The sequence below is a fragment of the Thamnophis sirtalis genome, unplaced genomic scaffold, assembly GCF_051295495.1.
Source record: "Thamnophis sirtalis isolate CommonGarterSnake01/CBP01778 unplaced genomic scaffold, rThaSir2_p1.2 scaffold_4, whole genome shotgun sequence".
NCBI lineage: Eukaryota > Metazoa > Chordata > Lepidosauria > Squamata > Natricidae > Thamnophis > Thamnophis sirtalis.
In genome coordinates, this window is record NW_028261384.1 from 91180180 (window position 1) to 91202362 (window position 22183).

The window sequence follows — 22183 nt, forward strand, 5'->3', positions numbered from 1 at the left end:
CATTTCTCTGCTCTTTCTTCTGTGGATGATTATCTTGCGTGCACCATCAGGGGCTAACACTGCCCAAAGTTGGAATTTGATCATGACCAGCTCAGGGTTGCCTCAGCTTTCCATCTTTTCGAGGTTAATAAAATGAGGACCAGAGTGTTAGGGGCAATATGCTGACATTGTAAACTGCCCAGAAAATGCTATGAAGCACTATGGGAAGGTATATAAGTTAGTCCTGCTACTTTCCTTCCTCAACTGCTTATCCCTCCTTTTTTAGATATAAGCAATGTGCAGTAATTTGTTTTAGTAGCTGGAGAATGATAGCCAGGCCTTACAATCTGATTTTCCAGTGGAAACAGATGGTATTCCCTACTGTGACTCCTACCCAAAATTATTAATCATAAATATCTGAGTGATCTCATAAAATCAACTCATTATCAATAAAAGAGGCCACTACCTATATTGTTGCCATGGTTATTAGCAATTCTATGATGTCAGGAATCATGGTAAACTGATGTCACAGCAGTGGCATTATCCTGCAGCCTCCATATGGAATAACATGTGGTTGCTTGGAAACCACATAAACACACCTCAATTCTTGGCTGCAACATTCCAAGCAGCCTTCATTTGGGTAAAGTGAGCAAGAGGGGATGGGCATCATGAGATGTGTTGCCCCCTTTGCGACCCAAATTTTCCTGGTTGGAATGCTGGTATATTTTGAAAGGTTGGATGGATTCGTACTTCCATGCCCAGCCTCAAACATTTATTGCAAAAGGAATACCAATTCTCCCAGTTATTACAATGCTCATATTCGGGAGACAATTGGTAATTCCATTGAATTTATTAGGTCATCAATTTTAAAATTATGGGGTAGATTAACGAAATCAAATCCTCATGAATATTTGAATGAAAGTCATGAAAATCTGCTGAAAAAACTGTACAAATCTTCCAATGTCCTACAAGTGGCACCCAAAGCAGAAATAACCAAAAAGGTAGAGACTCAAGAGTTGGAACTCCAAAAGGATTTATCTACAGAAATTTTGGATATTGCTTATGACATAATCTTGAGGACTAAAACCTCTCTAGATAGATTTAAGAACTATCAGAATATGGTTTGGCTTCAAAAAAAACAAAGAAAAAAAGACTTAGTTGTTAGGTTACCAACAAAGAAGCAAGGATTAGAAAAAAACACAGGAAAACTTGCAGAAGATGAAGTAAAACGTAATTCACATACAATGGCTGAAAAACGATGGAAGCTTGCAGGGTGGCAAGGGCCTCTGACTACCAAAGTAGAAATTGCTGAAAACAAAGAGAAAACTCATGAGTTGAAGATTCAAAAAGAAGGGGCTGAAGAAATTTCAGAACATTCTGGTGACATCAACATGAGATCTAAAAGCCCTCTGGAATGGTTAAAGAGCCCACAAAAAATAGTACAAGAGGTTCATGTGGTTGGGAAAAATACAAGAAAAGAAGACTTCTTTCTTCAGTTGGTAACAAAAAGGAAAAGACTTGAAAGAATTAAAGGAACAGATGGAGGGGAGCAAATAAAACCAGCTTCACCTAAAATGGATGAAAAATGGAGGAAGGTCGGAAGGCGACTACTCCCTCTGAAGAATAACAAGTGGCCACAGGTTGCTACTGAAGAAAAATTAACAGAAAACAAAGAGAAAACTCAGGAGCTGGACATTCAAAAGGAATTGCCTCCAGAATTTTCAGAAGCTCTGAAGGTTAAGAGGTGGCTGAAGGTTACTCTCAAAGGAAAAACAAGAGGAAAGAAAGATAAAACACAGGACTTGGAGATTCAAAAGGAAGTGCCTAAAGAAATTTCAGAAACTCGGAAGGCTAATACAGTGCCAAAGATGACCCTCAAAGCAAAAATAAAAGGAAAAATGAGGAAATCTCATGAGTTTGAGATCCAAAAGGAAAAGGCGAAAGAACTTTCAGAAGCTTCTGGAGACATCAGCCTGAGTGTTAAAAATCCTGTGGAAAAGATAAATATCCATCAGATAATGGAACAGAAAGTTCATGAGCTTGGAAATACACCAAGTGAAGAATATTTCTTTGCTCCGTTCCTAACTAAAAGACGAAGATTTGGAAATACTCCTGGAAGACTTTCAGCAGAGCGAAGAAAACGTGCTTCACATTCCATGGCTGAAAAAACAGAGAAGCCTGCAGTGGTACTAGATCCTCAGCAGGTTTCTTCCCTTAAGAGGCTTCCTCAAACATCCATTCACACTTTACACAAACGCTCAATTTTGCACCTTCCGACTGAGCTGCCTCCTTTGACTACTTCCATTATAGCGGATGGTAGTGAGGAGCAGCCTGGTAAAGCCATCTTCATTTTGGAATCTGATAACGGATCAGCAAGGCCCCATCATCGAAAACAATTTGTAATCAGTCAACAGGCAAAAGAGAAAAATCCTCAGAATGAAGAAATAGCAGAGAAACTTTTGGAGCACAAACTTGAGTCCCAAAAATCAAGAGAGGAAAATCTTCTCAAGCATTTAATAATTGGAAGAAAAAACTCCAGAATTACCACCGAAGAAACTGAAATGTTGAATGAACCATTGCCTGATAAAACATTGTCCAATGAAGCAGATTTTGAGTATCAGGAACAAACCATGTCAGCTACCCCTTCATCTGACATTTTGTCAAGCTCTGAAAACTATCTTCTTCAGGCCAATGTCTTTGAAATTGCGGTGAAAAAACAGTTGGCACACCTGATCATTAATGAGCCTCTGAGGAGCCTAATTGCCCAGTTGATCCGTATCATAAAAGTGAACTGTAGAGAACTGACTACCAAGACATCTTGTGATATTCTCATCTCTAGAATAGGGCTTGCAATGAGACTCTTCAATAGGAGAAAACCCATCCAGGAACCATCTGCTCGGTTGAAACCCTACTTATTGCTGACTAAAAATGAAACCAATATGAAAACAGCAAGCTCCAGAACAATGGAGAAACCTTCTGATGAGGTAAAAACAACCCACATAAATAATTCTAACAGGTGCAAGAATAGAAGAATTACAAGATTTGGTTACCTAGATGCCTCCCTTATTTTCCTCAGAAGGCCCAATTGAGGCAAATTGTGCATTCATTTCTGTAAAGACAATTACTCTTTTTGAGTAAAAGTCTTGTTGGATTGTTTATTGTAATATGCATGTGCCAAGACCGCTTCTTTGCCTGATTCCCATCTCTATATACAAGGATAAGCGACATGTAAGGTTCTTACAAATTGTGATCAGCATCTGGGGAGAGCTGCATATAGCATAGAGCAAAAGCAACTAAAAACAAGGGAAAGCAGAATGAGATTTATTAAAATTAAATCAGAAATTTCAAATACAATTACTTTAATAAAACTGGATTGGTAAAACTGTTGTTGCTTTTAAAGGATAGGTGTTCCCGAATATACTTTACTTTTAAGGAAAAGAGCTCTTATGTTAAAATATACAAAGGCCCGTCTTCCACTTTACTCCTCTTTGTTTAACCCTGCAGATACCAAAGCAGGGAATTCCACAATATGGGAATGGCCTCAAATGGTGGTTGGCTGTTTCAGTGACAACAGTGACGGTGGTTGTTATTTTAATAATTTGTTTGATTGAGGTAAGCTAAACTATATTTCTATTTACCCTCTATATTTCAAAGTCTAATAATGAAAAGATAAACTTCTCCAAACACTCAATACAGTGCTTTATTGAAGAGCCAGCATTTGCTTGAACACTGTAACTCAGAAACCACATTACTGCAATCAGGATTTAATATAATATATTCAACCTCAAAAAAAGAAAGGGATTGATTTTTATAAAATTATTGGTGAGTGGGATAAATCATGACTAAATGGGTGTATTAAGCTTGGATTCATTCCATCTTCAATTCTGAGAGGGAACGTCTGGCTGGTAAGCTTGATTTGCTCCATAAGACCTTCTCATGAGGTTTACCAAGACCCAGTGATGTGCGGTGAGGTTTATGGCTGGTGAGGCAAGTGGGAAAAAGCTGTCCTGCCGCCCCAGCGCTATGTCTGTCATAGAGGCGAGACGCCTCTATGTTGGACATAGCGGCAGGGCTTTTGGACGCCTCGGCGCTGTGTCCGCCATAGAGGCAGGACGCCTCTATGTTGGACACAGTGGCAGGGCTTTTGGACACCCCGGCGCTGTGTCTGTCATAGAGATGGGATGCCTCTATGTCAGACACAGCAGCAGGACTTTTGGATGCCCGAGTGCTGGGTCCACCATAGAGGTGGGACGCGAAGGAGGAGGAGGCTGGTGGACTCTTCCCGAGAGCCTGCCTGCCTTCCCTGCTCCCTCCATCCCTTCCCTTCAGCTCCAAAGCCATGGCCAGTGCGGGGATTCCAGCTTTGGCTGTATTGTTGGAGTTTATTTTTGCTCTGGGCTTGTCCGCACACACTGGCAGGCTGAACAAAGCGGATGTCTTGAATTCCTTCTCAGCCCAGCTCGGGTTTGGCAGTGCTTGGAAGCCCCGATCGGCCAGCAGGAGGAGGAGAAAGAGGATGCAGCCCCTCGCTGATGCGCCCCCAGCCCACCCGGTGCCCATGCCAGCCCACAGCTTACCGGTCCTCCTTTCCCAGCACTGCCACCACCACTGCTTTCCCTTTAGCGTGGTGCGCAGGAGCCCAGGGCGCCCCAGACTTTCTTTGCCTCCATAGACATGGGACGCCTCTATGTCGGACACAGTGCTGGGGCATCCAAAAGCCCTGCCACTATGTCCAAAAGCCCTGCTGCTATGTCCGACATAAAAAAAGTGCCAGCCCGCGGGCCAGCAGAGACAGGTAAAACACATACACGCACACACATACACACATTACTTACAATAATACAATTACTTACAAATTACATTAATTTTGAATTCCTCCCCCTCCCTCCAACCCACATACCTTTTCCAGCTGTTTCACAGAGGATTTCAACTCTGCTCTTATCTGGCATGATGAAAATGTAAAAATGTAAAAGGAAAAAACAAGAGCTGCTGATGCCAGAGTCCCAAATGGATGTCTCTGCTTAACTGTTTAAAAAAGCCTCTAAAAAAACACCCTCTACAGAGGAGGCAAGAGAAACACGTGCCTCATCTACATAAGGAATTTTCGGCTTTTAACCCTTGCTTAACTCTGCTCGAATGATCATAAAGTCAGACTAAATGAGGCACATGGTTCTCCCACCTCCTCCTGTAGAGGGCACTTTTTAAGAGACTTTTTTAAACAGTTAAGCACTAAGTAGAGTCATCCACTGTGACTCTGGCAGCAACTACCTCAGCCTTTTTCCTTTTAATTTTTTTTTCTTTTCATGATGACAGTGGTGAGGCCCTGCCGCCCCTGCCTTCCCTGCCTGCACGTCACTGACCAAGACCATGTTGGAGACCCCACACCTTTTTATAAGCAGAAGATGGAGAAAAAGAAAAGTTTCTTATTGAGAAGCAGAGAAAAAACATTGTTCTCTGTGATAGCCATTTATTCTTTTTCCTCAGTGTGAAAAATATTTACATTTATCCCTTACAATCACACCTCTCTTTTTGGATTCAACAGGTCTGTTCTCATCAAGCTGCCAAAAGAAGAGAAGGAACCCCTTCTGTAAAATGGTAACTCTTCCCTGGAGATACTTAGTTATTTGTAACTTTCTACTGTGAAAATCCTGTTTATGAGGAACAGTCTCCAGATTAAGTGGCAATGCACTTATAAAACTCTTAAAATGCAAATTTTAGTTCACAAGATGATGCATCTAAAAGTTGAAAACACTGAAAACATTGCCAAATAATCTGATTTTTTGCTGGTTGAATTTGTATGTTTAGCATTGGCTTTCTGCTACATTCCTTCATTGGTTTCATATCCTTTTTTCTCTTCTCCTCTTGGCAACTTTCAATTATTTTCAGTGCTAAACAAACATTAAAGTTCAGATTACCAGGACGACATGCATGCAAATGAAGCCAAAAATAAATAAAAGCCCAAACAGCTTTGTGGCTACCTGCAGCATGAACTCTTAAAACTTTGGAGACAATTGCAGGTGTGGGTTTCAGTATAGGAGGCAATTAAGGCTTCTGCTGCCTGGTTATAGTTTGTACATGCACAGAAGAATCTTGTGACTGAAAAGCCTTTTAAGTCCATTTTGAGAAACAAATATATACATCTTTCATTACATGATAAGAGTTTGTATACTTCTCCAGTACAGAAATGGATGCCATATTTGATTTGAACATTGTCAAAAGGTAAAGTGACCAGATTTTCAGATTGGTAAAGAGGGACACCATTGACCGGGGGGGGGGGGCTTGATTAAAACTTTTATATTTTGTCAAAAGGTCACAAAGGCGATCGGTCGCTAAGTGTGAAAAATAGTCATCAGCCACTTTTTTCAATGCCATTGTAGCTTTGGTCACTAAATGAACTATTTGAAAGCTAAGGCTAGCTTGCATTATAATGCCTTATGCTAGCTTACATTTTCAAGAGAGAGAAGCTAAACTCCTTATTAGAATTGAAATAGAAATGAATAGAGTAGAGTAGGGTAGGGTAGGGTAGAGTAGGGTAGGGTAGGGTAGAGTAGGGTAGGGTAGGGTAGGGTAGGGTAGGGTAGGGTAGAGTAGAGTAGAGTAGAGTAGAGTAGAGTAGAGTAGAGTGGAGTAGAGTAGAGTAGAGTAAAGTAGAGTAGAATAGTTTATTAGCCAAGAGTGATTAGACACACAAGTAATTTGTCTTTGGTGAATATGCTCTCAGTGTACATAAAGAAAAATAAAATAGAATACATTCATCAAGAATCATAAGCTACAACACTTAGTGATAGTCATAGGTTACTAATAAGCAATCAAATTATACTAGGAAACAAATTATTGGATTTTTAAATTATTGGATTTTCTTTCAAAGAAACTCAGTATGTGCTTCCTGATTATTACAAGTGCAAATTCAGTGTCAATGACTCCTGACAATTTAAAAAAAGATTCTATCCAAAATAAATTGAAATAAGCAATTTTTAAAAATTCTATGCACAATAGTTTGAAATGTATTGTGCATAGAATTTTTTAAAAATGGTTTATTTCAATTTATTTTGGATAGAATCTTTTTTTAAATAGTCTAAGACAATTTAAAAAAAAGAATCCACACAGAATAAATTGAAGTAAAATATTTCAAACTACTCCACACAGAATAAATTGAAGTAAAACTATTTTTAAAAATTCTATGCACAATACATTTCAGAACTTCGAACCAGGTCGTAAGTACCTTTTGGGAGGGAGGGAAGGGTCTGTCATAACTTTGAACAGTTACTCAGTTACCAGGCTTAAATTGAGGACTACCTGAGCAATCCTGCCTTCCAAATGCCAAGTGGCTCCATCAACAATCCTTTTCATCTTTTTGTAAGAAAAATAGGATGGAAAAAGAAACAATAACTATTGTACATTTATTCCAGGACATACACGAAGTCATAGGAATGGATCATGAATGAGAGCACATTTCCACCAATTAATCCAGAAAATAAAAAAGCAAGGATCCCACTATTCCCCCCACTTCCTCTTTCTCCCTCTCGTTCTTTTTTTGGGGGGGGGAAGAAGGAGAAAGGACAAAAAGGAGAAAGGGGGAGAAAGAGGACGTGGGGGGGATAATGGGATCCTTACTGCACCAAGCTCAGAAAGCAGCAAGGATCCCACTATATCTCCCCACCTCCTCTTTCTCCCTCTCGTTCTCTTTTTGGGGGGAAGGACGAGAAAGGACAAAAAAGAGAAATAGGGAGAAATGGTTGTAGGGAGAGTGGCGCCCGAGAGAAGCGGGCAAAAAAAAAACCTTCTGATGGCTGAGCCGCTTGGCCCAGGATCGAGCCTCCTCCTCGCTGCGCTGCCACTGCTGGAAAGCCATCGCCCTCCCTGCAGAAAAACGTGCGTCAGCGCACGCACGTGCAGGAAGGGAGGGAGCCTCGCCCCTTGTCGGGCGCTGCGAGCAAGCCGAGCGGAGAGAGGGAAACCATTGCCCTCTAAAGGCCACATTGGGAACAATACTTCAGAGAAATAAAAACTTTTTTTTAACGGCGTCCTTTTTAAAATTGATTTTCTTTCTTTTGGAAAATCGGGACTTTTTGAACACACCGCGGGACATGGGACAAATTATTGAAAATCATGACTGTCCCGCCAAAAGCAGGAGGTCTGGTCACCTTACCCCCACCTCCTCTTTCTCCCTCTTGTTCTCTTTTTGGGGGGAAGGAGGAGAAAGGACAAAAAGGAGAAAGAGGGAGAAATGGCTGCAGGGAGAGCGGCGCCCGAGAGAAGCGGGCAAAAAAAGCCGCTTGGCCTGGGACTGAGCCTCCTCCTTGCCATGCTGCCGCTGTCAGAAAGCCGTCGCTCCCCCTGCAGAAAAACGTTGTGCGTTTGAGCACGCAGGCGCAAGAGGGGAGAGATCCTCACCACACGTCGGGCGCTGCGAGCAACCTGAGCGGAGAGAGGGAAACCACTGCCCTCTAAAGGCCACATCGGGAACGACACTTCAGAGAAATAAAAACTTCCTTTAACAGCGTCCTTTTTAAAATTGATCTTTCTTTTGGAAAATCAGGACTTTTTGAACACGCCACGGGACATGGGACAAATTATTAAAAATCGTGACTGTCCCGCCAAAAGCGGGACATCTGGTCACCTTTTCAAAAGGGTTTATCCAGTCTTAAGATCTCAGTATTGATTTCTTTTTAATTGTTTCTTTAAGGTCATTTCTGGGTAGAAAGAAGAAAGATACACCTGAAAAACAGGTATGTAAATGTAGAAAGAACCACTGACTATTTGGATCTGAAAAACATGGATCAACATAAGTATTATAGATGTGGCTCAGGCAAGCCTGAATTTAATCATCATCATCATCATCATCATCATCATCATCATCATCATCATCATCATCAATAACACAAATTAAAGTGTCACTGAATGGTGGATTTTTAAATTTTTTGCAAGCTGCCTTGAATCAGTTATGTGTGATTTGGATGGTTACTTAAATTTGCTTAAATAAATAAAAAATATATAATCCTGTCATTTGGGGAGTATATTAAACTCAATGAGAATTGCTTCTGAGTAAATATGCTTCAGGATTGGGTGCAGTTTAACTTAGGTTGGCTTTTACTTGGTAATTGAAGTTATCTCTCTAAATGTAGCTGTTCCTGTTTTAAAGTCACTCTTTGAGTTTTAAAGTCATTTAAGCCAGGCAGGATAATTGCCCCATTTTGACAGTTCTGTGAATAAAGATGGCAGCTTCCTAGCCGTTCCTCCTAATTTGCCAGTTTCTCCCGCTTCTTATCATTTCTTCTGGATCCTGTAAGACAATCAGTTGCCTTCAGGAACAGAATTACACTAATTTTCTGTTCAAGTAGAAATAATTCAGAACCACTTTAGCTTCTCTCTGTAGAATGAGAAGAAGGCCATTGTAACAGTCAATGGTCTGGAGTCTTTCCAACACCTGTGATTTATAGATGACTGACAATTTGAAATGACTAAATATATGCTATAGTATTTAGGGAAAAAACAATATTGTGAACATTTTGAAGACTTTTTATGACATAGTTCCCACATTGTGCCAAACTGTGGATGAACAGAAAATTATTTGTAGAGTAAATCCCAATGGCTGGATTCACAAAACCTAAAGGGAAAATCTGAATGTGTGAAGTGTATTGAGTCAAATGTGGAAACCATATGTTATAATTTTATGTATTTTGTGTACTTATCATTATTCCTAATGCATCTTTTCAGGAGAAAAGTTTTGCTACAGCCATTTGTGACTTATTAAATATACCAAAGATGAACAAACATGGCTTTGGAAGATTTTGAAAGCATCTTTTCCAGCTCTGTCAACCCCATTAATGTGGGAGATAGCATGCATGAAGCAAGACTGATCTTTTGAAAAGATTCCATGAGAATAATAGTGACAATTCACTTAAACCAGAGTGGTATCTACCAGATGAATTGATAAAAACCTTATTTCCATACAACGTTAAGGCATACATTTATTTCATGTATCATAATTAAACTAACATTAAATAATATATATTAAGCATAACAAAATTTGCAAAACTTAGGAATGCTAATACTTTTTAAACTGCAGCTAACTACTAATGTTACTGGCTACTAACACTAAATTAGCAGAAATACAAAATACATTCCAGAATTCTCTATCACAGTTAAAGAGGGAGTTAAAACTTGTGACTTAATTAGGAGTTCACAATTAAATTTGCTCTAATTTACTAGCCATATATTCCTACAGGAAGAACCTCCATTCCAGGATCTGGAATTTGAATCTGGGATATAAATAAAATGTTAATGCCACATGAACAAATTAAATCTCAGGCTGAAGTTTTATTTTCATTATTTCACATCCTTTTCTCATGTTTAGACTTCAGCATCTTCTTTGGACAAGCCTCCTTGGCTTGAGAAAATATATCAAGATAAAGTATGGAAAAAATACAACGGTGATAAATCTCATGATGAAGAATCCTCTGAAGAGGAAGTGATATTCAGTCGTGAAATTCCAAGGTATCTTTCTTTTCTTTTTTCCCCTTTGGCACATATTACAAGAAACAAATTCACAAGGTATCAAGAGGAGGAGGAGGTGCATTTAATTATGTCCATCTCTTCGCAATTCTATGGCCGGGTCTTGCCACATCTTCTTTTCTTGCACTACTTCCATGAGCTTTTGTCTGCTTTGGTTGATGCCAGGTTTTGATAGTGCCCAGCCACCATGTTTTTTTGACAGCCGGGCTTTCTTTTACCATTGAATCTTCCAAATGTAATTGCATTCTCCAGTGAACCCCCCTGTGCGACATGACTAAAGTAAAACTAGAGAGGGAATCATCCCATTCTGCAACTCAGAGAACATCTTTATATTTTTCATTACAAAATTCTTGGAACAAATTTGGATTTGTCCAATTGAGAACACTGCAATGTGTTTTACATGGGGCTGTCCTTGAAGATCACTTCAACTGCCCTTGAAGGCAACTTAGCAGCTACAACAGGCCACAAAACATGCAGCCCCAAGTTTGCTCATCTTATACCTCTGTTGTATGAGCTATATTGGCTTCAGTTTTCTTCTGGGTGTAATTCAAGCTCCTGGTTGTCACCTTTAAATGCCTTACAAAGGATCAGGATATTTGCAGGATTTCTTCTCCCTGACAGTATCTGCCCTTCCTACCAGATCAGATAGGGTAGGTATGCTCCGGGTCCTTTCCTGAAGTCTTGCCATCTGGTGGGAGCTCAGAGGTGTGCCTTTTTCTGTGGCTGTCCCTACCTTATGGAACACTCTCTACCCAAAGGATTCAGCAAACCCAGGTGCGGGGATGCAAAAAGAATATCTGAATCTGGTGGTGAAACATCCCAAAGAAAAGACTACAGAGCCTGGCTTTCATTTTCATTTTATGGTTTAATAGTTTCATTTTATGTTTTATTAATTTTATTATTATTACTACTCAGAATTTTGTTTAAGATAGAGGAGGAGCCAACGTTGCTACGAGACGGACATGTGATCTCAATTCTCTGAGATCACTGCCGAAACTTTTATCGCTGGGTGGTCCAATTGGACCTAAACCGTCTCGCAGAGATGGCGAATGGGAAGAATACATCCTGCTGATCTCAGGAACACCGCAAAGTCCCTGATCAACCCAGGAGAAGTTCTTCTAGCTGGCAATAAAAGCACAACCTCTAGGCTGATGAAGTTGGGACGGCTCAAAATGGAAGGAAATGGAAAGAGAAAGTGTTTACAACTGGTGAGGAATTTTTATTATTTTAAAGAGACTGCCTACAAAAAACTTAAAATTAATTTAAATCTGAGAACAGAAGAAATAAGCGGCAGAATTAAGCTTTGAATGGTTTTGGTCAGTGTGTTATCTTGCTCTTAAATGCTATTTTTATGGATGGAATTTATGCAAGCCTTTTAAAACGAATGGATTAAGTTTTCTTCTATCTTTTTTATTATTATTTTTGCAACCTATGGACTAAAATTCTCCTTCCTCATTACTACGTGTGTTTTCCTCTTTTTCTCTTTTTTACTCAAGAATTTGATTTTTATTTTTTTTAACTTGGAATATAAAAAAGAAAAGAAAAGAAGGAAACAAAAGATAATTTTAACAACAGAGGGAAAGTTAGTCCTGCTGCTCGGAACATTGAGAACAAAGCACTTTCACTTTCTTCACTGAACAGTCTGACTTGGCAATTCAAAGTCTCACAGTTTGTTTATAGAGAGTGGTAAGAACCAAAGGATGAATTGTTTACACAGGTGTCCTTTTGAACTATATCTCTAACTAGAGAAAGTTAAAAGAAGATTTTAATGTTAATTTATGTTTAACCTTGTAAAAATCCTTCAAGCCAGAGCAGCAGTATTTATCAGCTGGAAATTGTGGCACAACTTCAACAGCAGAAAGAAGCTTTAAGTTTGCAAAAGATAATGTTTGAAATTCAGAAATTATCAAACACATTTGAGATGATGGAAAAGAAGTTGGAAAATCTAGAGCATCTAAAAATAAAATATGATGAAGATGTTGGAGATGTTTATCAAGTGGAAAAAGTGGAGGTTAGAATCCTAAAAACCGAAGAGAAAAATGACCACAAAGAAATCAAATCCACTTATATCTATGGTGATTGGTTTGTGTCTGGAAATGGAAAGAGTGGAATACAGAAAGAGGAATTAAATGGAGGGGAACTCTATCCCAGATGGCAAGATACAGAAGAAGAAAAAACAAAAGAATTTTTGGATTTAAAGAGAGAAATTTTATTAGCAACATCATTGATAACACCACTGACAATTAAAGATAAGCTGATTAAGGAAACAGAAGAAGGGTATCAAAATTACATGAGAGACTCAATAAGCAATGAGTTGCAAAGAGGAGTCCATGCAAATTTGATTAAGGAGATGATTAGAGGACTGATACCACCAATGGCAGAAGATATGATATTGTTTTGCTACTGGAAAGACACAGGTTGATAGATGAAAGAGTATAATCTAAAACTAGTTGGGGTGGGGAAATGTATGATAATGGATAGAGTTAAATGAAGAAGGGATAATGATAACAATGTATATATATGTATGGGTACAACATAAGGAAATTGGATGTAAATTGTAAACAGTGATTTGGAAAGGAGGATTAGAAATTTTTGTTACTAAATATTATTGATATTTAGTCAGAATAGGCCATAAGGATATAGTGTTATTGGAGGATATTAGAAATAACAAATGAAATGCCAGTATGTGGTCAGGTTTTAAATCTTGGTACATTTTATGATGAAGGACGTTTAAACAATTATAGTCAAACGAAAATAGAGATATGATGATGATAATATATATAAAAATATTTGATTTAAAATGCTTGAGTTAATACGAATTTTGTGACGACATTGTAAGAAATGCATGAAAGCTTTTTGTAACCAACTGATACACTTTCTACAGTATGTAAAGAAGGAGGATTCTTTGTGTTATGTTTGTTTTGAAATTTTAAAATAAAAAAAAAACTTTTAATTAAAAAAACATGGGCAGCCATACAAATATTTCTTATAGAGGTAAAGTCTGGCATTTCACAGAAATGCTTATTTTTTCTTCCATTGAAAAAGCCACAACAATTTTGTAAAAATGAAAAATATATGCAATTGCATATGTTGCCCTTGTTGACTCCAAAATTTGGATGTTCTCTTCATATACTGCTTCTGTAGTTTGCTGGGGACACCAGTTAGCTTTTCTGGAATGGCTGCTTTCTCTAAATACGGGCATACATCACTGCAGAACCCTTGTGTGTAATATTGTTTTGAAAATAGGTTTGTTTACAACCGTCATGTACAAGATCTTATTGTTGAACAACAAACTCTGTAATTTCTGCTCTTTATCAGGCCTCTAGAAAAAAATGAGCCGATTCGTCCTGTGGGACTAAGGTGAGTTACTACATATACTACAAAACTATTACTAATGTTATTTTCCTGTTTAAAATTTAGAGCACCACAGCAATTCTTCTGCATTTTTGTTGAAATGAAATTATTAGAAAACTTTAGAGTGCTGTTTCCAACACAATTGAGTAACTGAGCAGAGTTCAAAACTTTGGAAGAATACTTAACGGTATTTCATCGAATTTTTAAATTTCCAGTATATATTTGAATAGATATATTTTAGTCTATGTATTATAGGACATCCTCTGCAATAATGTATTTTATTTTTCAAATGGAACTACATTTTCCTCATATTTTAGCAATCCAAAAGTGAAGATATAATTCAATTAATATTTAAGAAACAGCTACAATGGATACAGAGACCAAGTTGTTGCAGTGGTTTAGATAGCAGGCTGGAAACCAGGAGGTGGTGAGTTCTAGTCTCACCTTGGGCATTAAGCCAGGAGGGTGGCCTTGGGTCAGTCACTCTCTCAGCCCTAGGAAGGAGGCAATGGCAAACCACTTCTGAAATCTTTCCTAGAAAACTGCACGGACAGTCCAGACATTTGCCAAAAAAGTCAACATTGATGTAAAATCATGCACACAAAGAATGATTGTTAAATAAATAAATCCAACAAAAATATTTATGCAAATCTCTCCAAACTGGTTAACATAGAGCAAGAATGCCATCTGGGTGCAGAACCAATTAAACAAACAACTGTACCTTTAAGACAGTGCCTTTAAATGTCCTTAAAGATGTGCCTTTAAAGCCTTAGAGTTTTAAGGCTTTAAAAGAACTGCAGAAGAAGTCCTTTATGTTGGGATCAGATTCTATTTTCTTCAAGGACACATACACATTTTACAGTGACTAACATGAATTTGTTATTCTATTGCATTTGTTCTGTTGTTTCTCGAGGCATAGAAGAGACATGAACCATGGGTGCTTCCAGAAAGCTAATCCACTTCTAGTACCAAAGTTAGAGACATATTTGTTTATGTTTTTATTTGTTGGATATGTGTTTTACCATTTCTTTTCCTGTGGGCTTAAGATAGCATATAGGGGATTCCTCATTCATTTTATCTCAAAGGCAATGAACCTGTGAGGTAGATTTATCTTAGGAAGTGACTGGCTCCAAATTACTCGCAGGGTTCCATGACATTTGTGGAGATTTGAATCTGGGTCTCCCCACACCTGGTCTAACAGTTTAACCCAGCTATCCTTTAAGTCACACTTTCAACCATGAATCAACAAGCTGAAGCAGAATGAGAATACATAAAATAAATACATGTACATAAGAATCAAAGGCTTGAAAAAAGCTAGAAGAGTCTGTTTAGACATTTTGGAAAAACTAAACTTCAAATTCAACAGAGCTGAGGCTGTAAGTTTTGCAACAAAGCCATTTTAGGATTCTTATGAGCAAACACACAATTGTTGCTATCTTTAGAGAAATTGTGAAATTCTGGGTTCACATAAGGAAATAAAAGATCACAACTTTGTTCTTTATTAACCATTTAAACTTGGATTTATCTCTGTTTCTGCTTTATCTTCCTAGGGTCATACTACCATCCTCACCGGCAGCAACTGAACCTCCAGCTCCAGCTCCAGCTCCAGCTCCAGCTCCAGCTCCAGCTCCAGCTCCAGCTCCAGCTCCAGCTCCAGCTCCAGCTCCAGCTCCAGCTCCAGCTCCAGCTCCAGCTCCAGCTCCAGCTCCAGCTCCAGCTCCAGCCCCAGCCCCAGCCCCAGCCCCAGCCCCAGCCCCAGCCCCAGCTCCAGTTAAAAAGGCTAGTTCAAAGAAACTGTGAGTATCTGTATGTGTGGGATAGTATTCCTTTACTTGAAGGTAGATTCACTCATAGAGTCTAATTCATTCAGTTTATGAAAGAGCCAAGGGGGCGCAGTGGTTAGAATGCAATATTGAAGGGTAACTCAACCGTTGATTGCCAGGAGTTCAATCCTGATTGACTCAGTGTTACATCCTTTCAGTGTCATTAAATTGAAGACTCAGATTATTGGGTGCAATATGCTGAACAATGGTGGAATTCAATTTGTTTTTACTACCGGTTCTGTGGGGTATGGTTTGGTGGGCATGCCCACCAGAGGATGCCTCCTAGTGGCTTGGTGGGCATGGTGTGCCATGGCCATGGCAGGAGAAGGATACTATAAAATCTCCATTCCCTCCCAATCAGCTGGGACTCGGGTGGCAGAGAATAGATGGGGGCGGGGCCAGTTAGAGGTGGTACTTACCAGTTCCCCAAACTACTCAAAATTTCCGCTACTGGTTCTCTAGAACTGGTCAGAACCTGTGGAATACCACCTCTGATGCTGACTCTATAAATCTGACTCTGTAAAGCACTGTATATAAGTCTTAGTCCTATTGCCATACAATTTCTTAATCATATTTATATACACTGATTGTGTTTCATAATTGCTATACTAGGAGAGGTTGCTCAAAATTCTTAGCCTTATCTACAGACAAGCATATTGTGATGGAGCGATATTTGGGTTAATTTGCTCAGGAGGGGAAAAAAATCTCCAATAGAATGGAGAGGACAATTTATCTACCGCATGTTTCTCAATTATAGAATTTTTTAGATGAGTGGATGTCATCTCCCAAAGTTTCCTAGCCAGCCATGCTTAATATTAACATCTAAAAGTTCCTGAGGTTGAGACAATCCAGTCTAAATTTCCTTTCATTTTAAGAAGTTTGAAAAGAAATGAGCCATTACCTTCCCAGGATAATGTGTCCATAGGAAGGATGCAATCTCAGTTGCAGCAGAGTTCTTTTTAACTTCTCTTCTGTTAAAACACCTTTCTCTTCTTTGTCAGGTCTGAAAAAGAAACACCAACTAGTGAAACCACACCAATGACTGAGTGAGTAGTAGAGTCTCTCTCAAGGATTGTTATTTAACTTATATGCTTTTTCCTCCAAGATATTTCCTGGGAATTTTACAACTTTACATTTTAAATTGACAATTTTAGATGCAGCAGAATTCTTTTTAACGTCTATGTTTGTTTGTTCTTTGTCAGGTCAGAAAAAGAGACGGCCGCTAGTGAAGCCTCTCCAAAGTCTGAGTGAGTTATTTAACTTATATGCTTTTTCCTCCAAGATATTTCCTGGGAATTTTATAATTTTAAATTGACAGCTAAAATGACAATTTTAGATGAAGCAGAATTTTTTTAAACTTCTATTCTCTTAAAATGTTTTCTCTGTTCTTTGTCAGGTCAGAAAAAGAGACGGCCGCTAGTGAAGCCGAACCAACGACCGAGTGAGTAGTAGAGTCCCTCAAGGATTGTTCTTTAACTTATAACCTTTTTCCTCCAAGATATTTCCTGGGAAGGAAAGGAGACAATCTTAGCTGAAGCAGAATTCTTTTTAACTTCTATGTTTGTTTGTTCTTTGTCAGGTCAGAAAAAGAGACGGCCGCTAGTGAAGCCGAACCAGCGACTGAGTGAGTAGTAGAGTCCCTCAAGGATTGTTCTTTAACTTATAACCTTTTTCCTCCAAGATATTTCCTGGGAAGGAAAGGAGACAATCTTAGCTGAAGCAGAATTCTTTTTAACTTCTATGTTTGTTTGTTCTTTGTCAGGTCAGAAAAAGAGACGGCCGCTAGTGAAGCCGAACCAGCAACTGAGTGAGTACTACAGTGTGTCAAGGGCTGTTCTTTCACTTAGAACTTTTTTCCTCCAAGTTATTTCTAAGTAATGTGTTTGTTTAAAACAACATCTAATATGTACTGTTACTATTGCAGCTTCATCATTATTAAAATCAACAACTTTACACACTTAAAAGCCTTTGCATATATAAACAAAAAATAAAATATGCTGCACACACAATTGAAACATCCTAATTCCTCCCGTACTGTAATAGTATGAAATAATCTGGAAAAATAAAGGGTCCATTTTTAGTAGCTGAAGACATTTCAGATTCTAAGATTATTCTGAATTAAAAATGTAAATTGGGGGAAGCAGAACTAGGAAGCAGAGGATGCCTCTTAGTTCCAGCACTCACTAACCTGGTTGAAACTACAAGGCAAAAAGCAGCATTCTTTCCAGACTGTTCCACTCCCCAAACCCAAATGAGAGTTTCTAGCTGAGTGCAGGAAACAGCCCAAAATAATTTGCTCCCCAAATTTGAGCAGCAGAGAATGCCTTCCTCCCAGGGAGGCTTATTTTATTTTGGTGCACATTAAGGAAGGTTTTGTGAAATCTTCTCACTCTCTTTAGTGTAAGTAAATGAAGTTAATGATGCTACAAAACTGATTTGTTTGCTGCTACAATAGGGATAGAGAAGTGCCTTGCACAATGCCTTTGTGGATTGACCTCTTCTGCCACAAATCCATTTACCTGCAAACTCTGTTCCAATCTGGGACTTAGATAAAAGAAGTCTTATATATGGGGTTGATTGTCCCAACAGAAGAGACCACAATGTGAGATGAAAGAGAACATTCTTACTAATAAAATAAAATAAAATCCTCATGACTGAATTTGGAGAGACAAAGAAAAGCGAGTCATAAGCAGTGGTATTTGGAAGGAAAGGACTAAAATGGTAGATCTGGTGTGTGAGGAACCCATACAAAAACAAGCTTACATACAAGCGATAACTGCAACTCAGGCAGTTCTTGAGGCTCCTAGAGTGGCCCATGTTACATCACTGCTCTAAGAGCTGCCCTGGTTGCTAGCTTGCTTCTGGGTGCAATTCAAAGAGTTGGTTATTGCCCTTAAAGCCCTGCATGGCATAGGTCCAGGCTATTTGAGGAACAGTCTTGCCCCATTGAGGCTGGCCCACTCCTCTCACGTCAGCAGAGGAGGCAATCTTCAGGCTCCTCCAGTCAAGGAATTGTGGCTGCCGGGGTCCAGGAGAAGGACCTTCTCTGCTGTGGCTCCTGCCCATCGGGATAACTTACCCTTGAGATGAGATTGTCTCCCACCCTTCTGACCTTCCATAAGGTTAGACCTGAAGACCTGATCCTGCCAGATGGTTTGGGGCCCCAACAAGAGACAGCATCACACTGGAGGTGGCTGGTGAATTAAGAGGCAATCTCCCCCTCCCCACTGAACATCCTGCTCCCTCCTTCCCCATTTTTATCTTTTAGTTATCCTCCATTTATTAACTTTATCTTTGATTGTAGCCATTTTTATAATCTTAGAGATATTTATCCTTTGTCTTATAAGCCTCCCAGGGTTGCTCAGGAAGAAGATGAGTGCCAATTAAATTGAATAAATAAATAGATAAATGAGGAAGGCAAGCTGACCAGGTGAAGATAAAATATTCACAACAATACTTATTCTGCTTTTATTTTTTCTTTTAACCAGGGCTTCAGAAGCAGAAGAAACTGAAGGTGGTTCCAAAAAAGCGTAAGTAGCTTCAGTGTGCAAGTCAGGAGTATTTCTCTTTAAGAATTTTTGATGTGTAAAACATGTCATAATCTCATCATTTTATTTCACTGTTCAACAGTAGAAAAAAAAAAGTTCTAGTAGGAAATAGGAAAAGGAAGGAGCGAAACTAGAAAAGAGCAACAACTTTTTGCCTTTTCCTGTTCTGGAGTACCAAAACCCTATTATGAAAGGGAGCAGATGCTCCTTTCAGTGTATATTCATTGTATGTTTCTGTTGCATACATGTGGGTGTAATTTCCAATCATTTTTCCATCTATCTGATTCTAACAGATTGGGGCCTTTTTCAGTTTTGCTTTTCTATTTCTATTTAAATTAGATCCTATATTTAATCCTATCTGGATCCTAGATTTGAAGAATAGTCAGAAACCTACTGATCACCTTATGGCTTCACTTCTCCCTTTCCCTATACTCACCATAGATAGAAAGTGATGGTGCCAGACCCAAAGTAGCCATTGTGAGAAGATTCTATGGGTGGTTACAGAAGCCTTTTCTCTTAGAGCAACTGGCTATGAGAGGGTTGTTGAAATGCAGCTCTGAAATACTGAAATTCTTGCTCTTCTCAAAAAAATAATGGCACCTCAATATATGGATATTTCTTTAGAAGCACCTGAGAATAATAGTACTGGATCAATTATAATAATAATAGCTTGACAAAAGTTGAACAGACTTATTAGAAGAATAAGTTTTATAACCACACCGTAATATCATCTTTTATTCCTTCTATATCTACAGAAGTTCAGAAGGAGAAGGAGAAGAGGAAGAGGAAGAGGAAGGGGAAGGGGAAGAGGAAGAGGAAGAAGACTAATCCTACTTATACGGAACACTGCTTATTGCTATATATTTTACTATTAAATACATTTTTTCATGCACCTTTTTATTGTTATCCTTATCACGACGCTTTAAAACATTTCAGCATAGCTATTCCCCCATCTGGAGCAACTGCAATTGGGTTGGGCTAAAGTTCTTATTACTTATGGCCCTAGTGACTACCAGTGATAAAATCTATATAGGTTTTCTGGTGCCAGAATGATATTTTACAAACGTGTAGATCATTCACATGACATTTGTGTAGTGGCAGGATTACCCTCGTATGTATGTATTCATTTATTTATTGTATCTCTATAAAATGTTCAGTAATGTTTCCAGGTCACCAAATGCAGAATAAGTATCAGTTCTTTTTATATCTGTAACTAAAATTATGACTATAAACTGTAACACACAGAGAGAGACAAATAATAGCAGGGAGTGAAATAAGACTCACAATGTGACTAAGAATCCACAACATTTACAATACAAAATGAAAATGTAACAGATATCAAAAAGACTGAGGAATAAAATAATATTCACTTGATGGCAAAATAACAAAATTACCTGTATAAGACTGTTCTCCTTTGCAAGGAAAACATTCAATTTTCCTCACTTCACTTGTCAGGAGCAATAAAATAAAATAAAACAGCTTTTGAAAAAGCTTTCATGGTTCAAACGGAGAGATGTGAGAATATAAACTCTTTCTAAAATCTTGCTCCCAAGTCAAAGGCGCACCAGATGTTGAGCCCAGAAACATCCTGTGCAGCTAATAAATAAACTAGAGTAGCATGGAAAATTTCTTAATCTTCAAAAATTTTGCAGCATTATTTGGCCCACTGAAATTTTAAGACTATTTGAAAACAATGCACTGTGGAAGATGACCATAGCAGGGTGAAGGGTAGACAGGTTGTCACCTGCAAGAAAAGTGACAACCAGTGTATCAGCCAAAACTGATGAAGAATCTTTATTTTTTGTCACAAAGACTGCTCAAGTTTTTAGGGGCAACCTTGGATCAGGAAGCTCTCTGATAACCCCATTCAGAACTGGATGAATAGTTTAAACACATATGCACACCAATATTCCCTTCTTGTATGCTTAGTTTCAAGTTTCCTAATCATTATTCTATCCATAACCACATCATTCTTTATATTCATTGAGAAAAAAAAACTCAAATTCATCTATTTGTGGTATTTCTGGATCTCTCTCATCCAGAGATTGATTGAAACATCAAAGTTAACTTGGAAAAAAGAAGGAAATCCTTAATGTGACTCTGCTACTATCACTATTAGAAACTAGCCATTGAAGCAAGAATGTAATTAGTTCAAGCCTCACCTCCAGCATACAATTTGTATAGACTGTCCAGAATAATAGAAGGTTTGATGGTATCAAAAGCTCCAATGAAATCAAATAATGGAAGCTTATTTGTTCCTGAGGTATTGCTGTTCTTCTTTTAAAAATAGAGCTATTGATCCAAAGTCATATGCTAAAGCATGGTGTCTGCTATCTGAGTTTATAGTATGAAAAACAAGCATTCTTGCAGCTATGGGAAAATTATTGTATTTATAGCAGAAGCCACAAAGGGGAGCCATCTTGTTATTTTTACACTCTCAAGTGGTAGAGGAAGAAAATAAACATGATTGAGAGGTTATCAACTACAATTATAATAAATAAACACAAACATTTACATAGTAAAGGTTTTGGGGAAGTGGCAAGTGTCCAGTAGATGTTTAAGAACCATGTCTGTAGATGCCTGGGAGGTATCAGGAGAGGCACCATTTCAGTTGAGGTAGAAGTGGAAAGGTTGCGGACAGAAAATTCTAGGAATCTGATTTGATGGCAACTGTTGGGGAAGCTTGGCAAGTCCTTGTCTGAGTACCTAGGGTTATTTCTATTGTTGCACAAAGCAACCTTTTCAAGGAGACAGCAGAGCCAGGAAACTCCAGTTTTAAGAGACAATAAATATAATCGAAGATGAAAGATTGAAGTTTGGTGCCTTCTAATCAGTGTTGACCTCTGGAGACTGTCTGGAGAAGTCCCTGCACTTTTCTTGGAAAAATTTGTGAAATGAGTTTGGGCCTTTGACAGGTTTTAAAATAAACAAACCAAAAACAACAATGTTGATTAAGAATATGTT

At 38.5% G+C, this 22183-nt stretch overlaps 1 protein-coding gene across 1 annotated transcript; it reads left to right on the top strand.

Moving 5' to 3' along the window:
* The first annotated feature begins 638 nt into the window (after positions 1-638).
* LOC148045974 (uncharacterized) lies at positions 639-20047 on the top strand. The gene is made up of 12 exons (XM_087714428.1): positions 639-1035; positions 1708-1938; positions 2122-2963; positions 3484-3591; positions 5522-5574; positions 8666-8708; positions 10337-10476; positions 15399-15644; positions 16673-16717; positions 16874-16918; positions 19160-19201; positions 19975-20047. The coding sequence occupies exons 1-12, from the start codon at positions 639-641 to the stop codon at positions 20045-20047; spliced, it is 2265 nt and encodes a 754-aa protein (XP_087570554.1).
* Positions 20048-22183: the final 2136 nt, after the last annotated feature.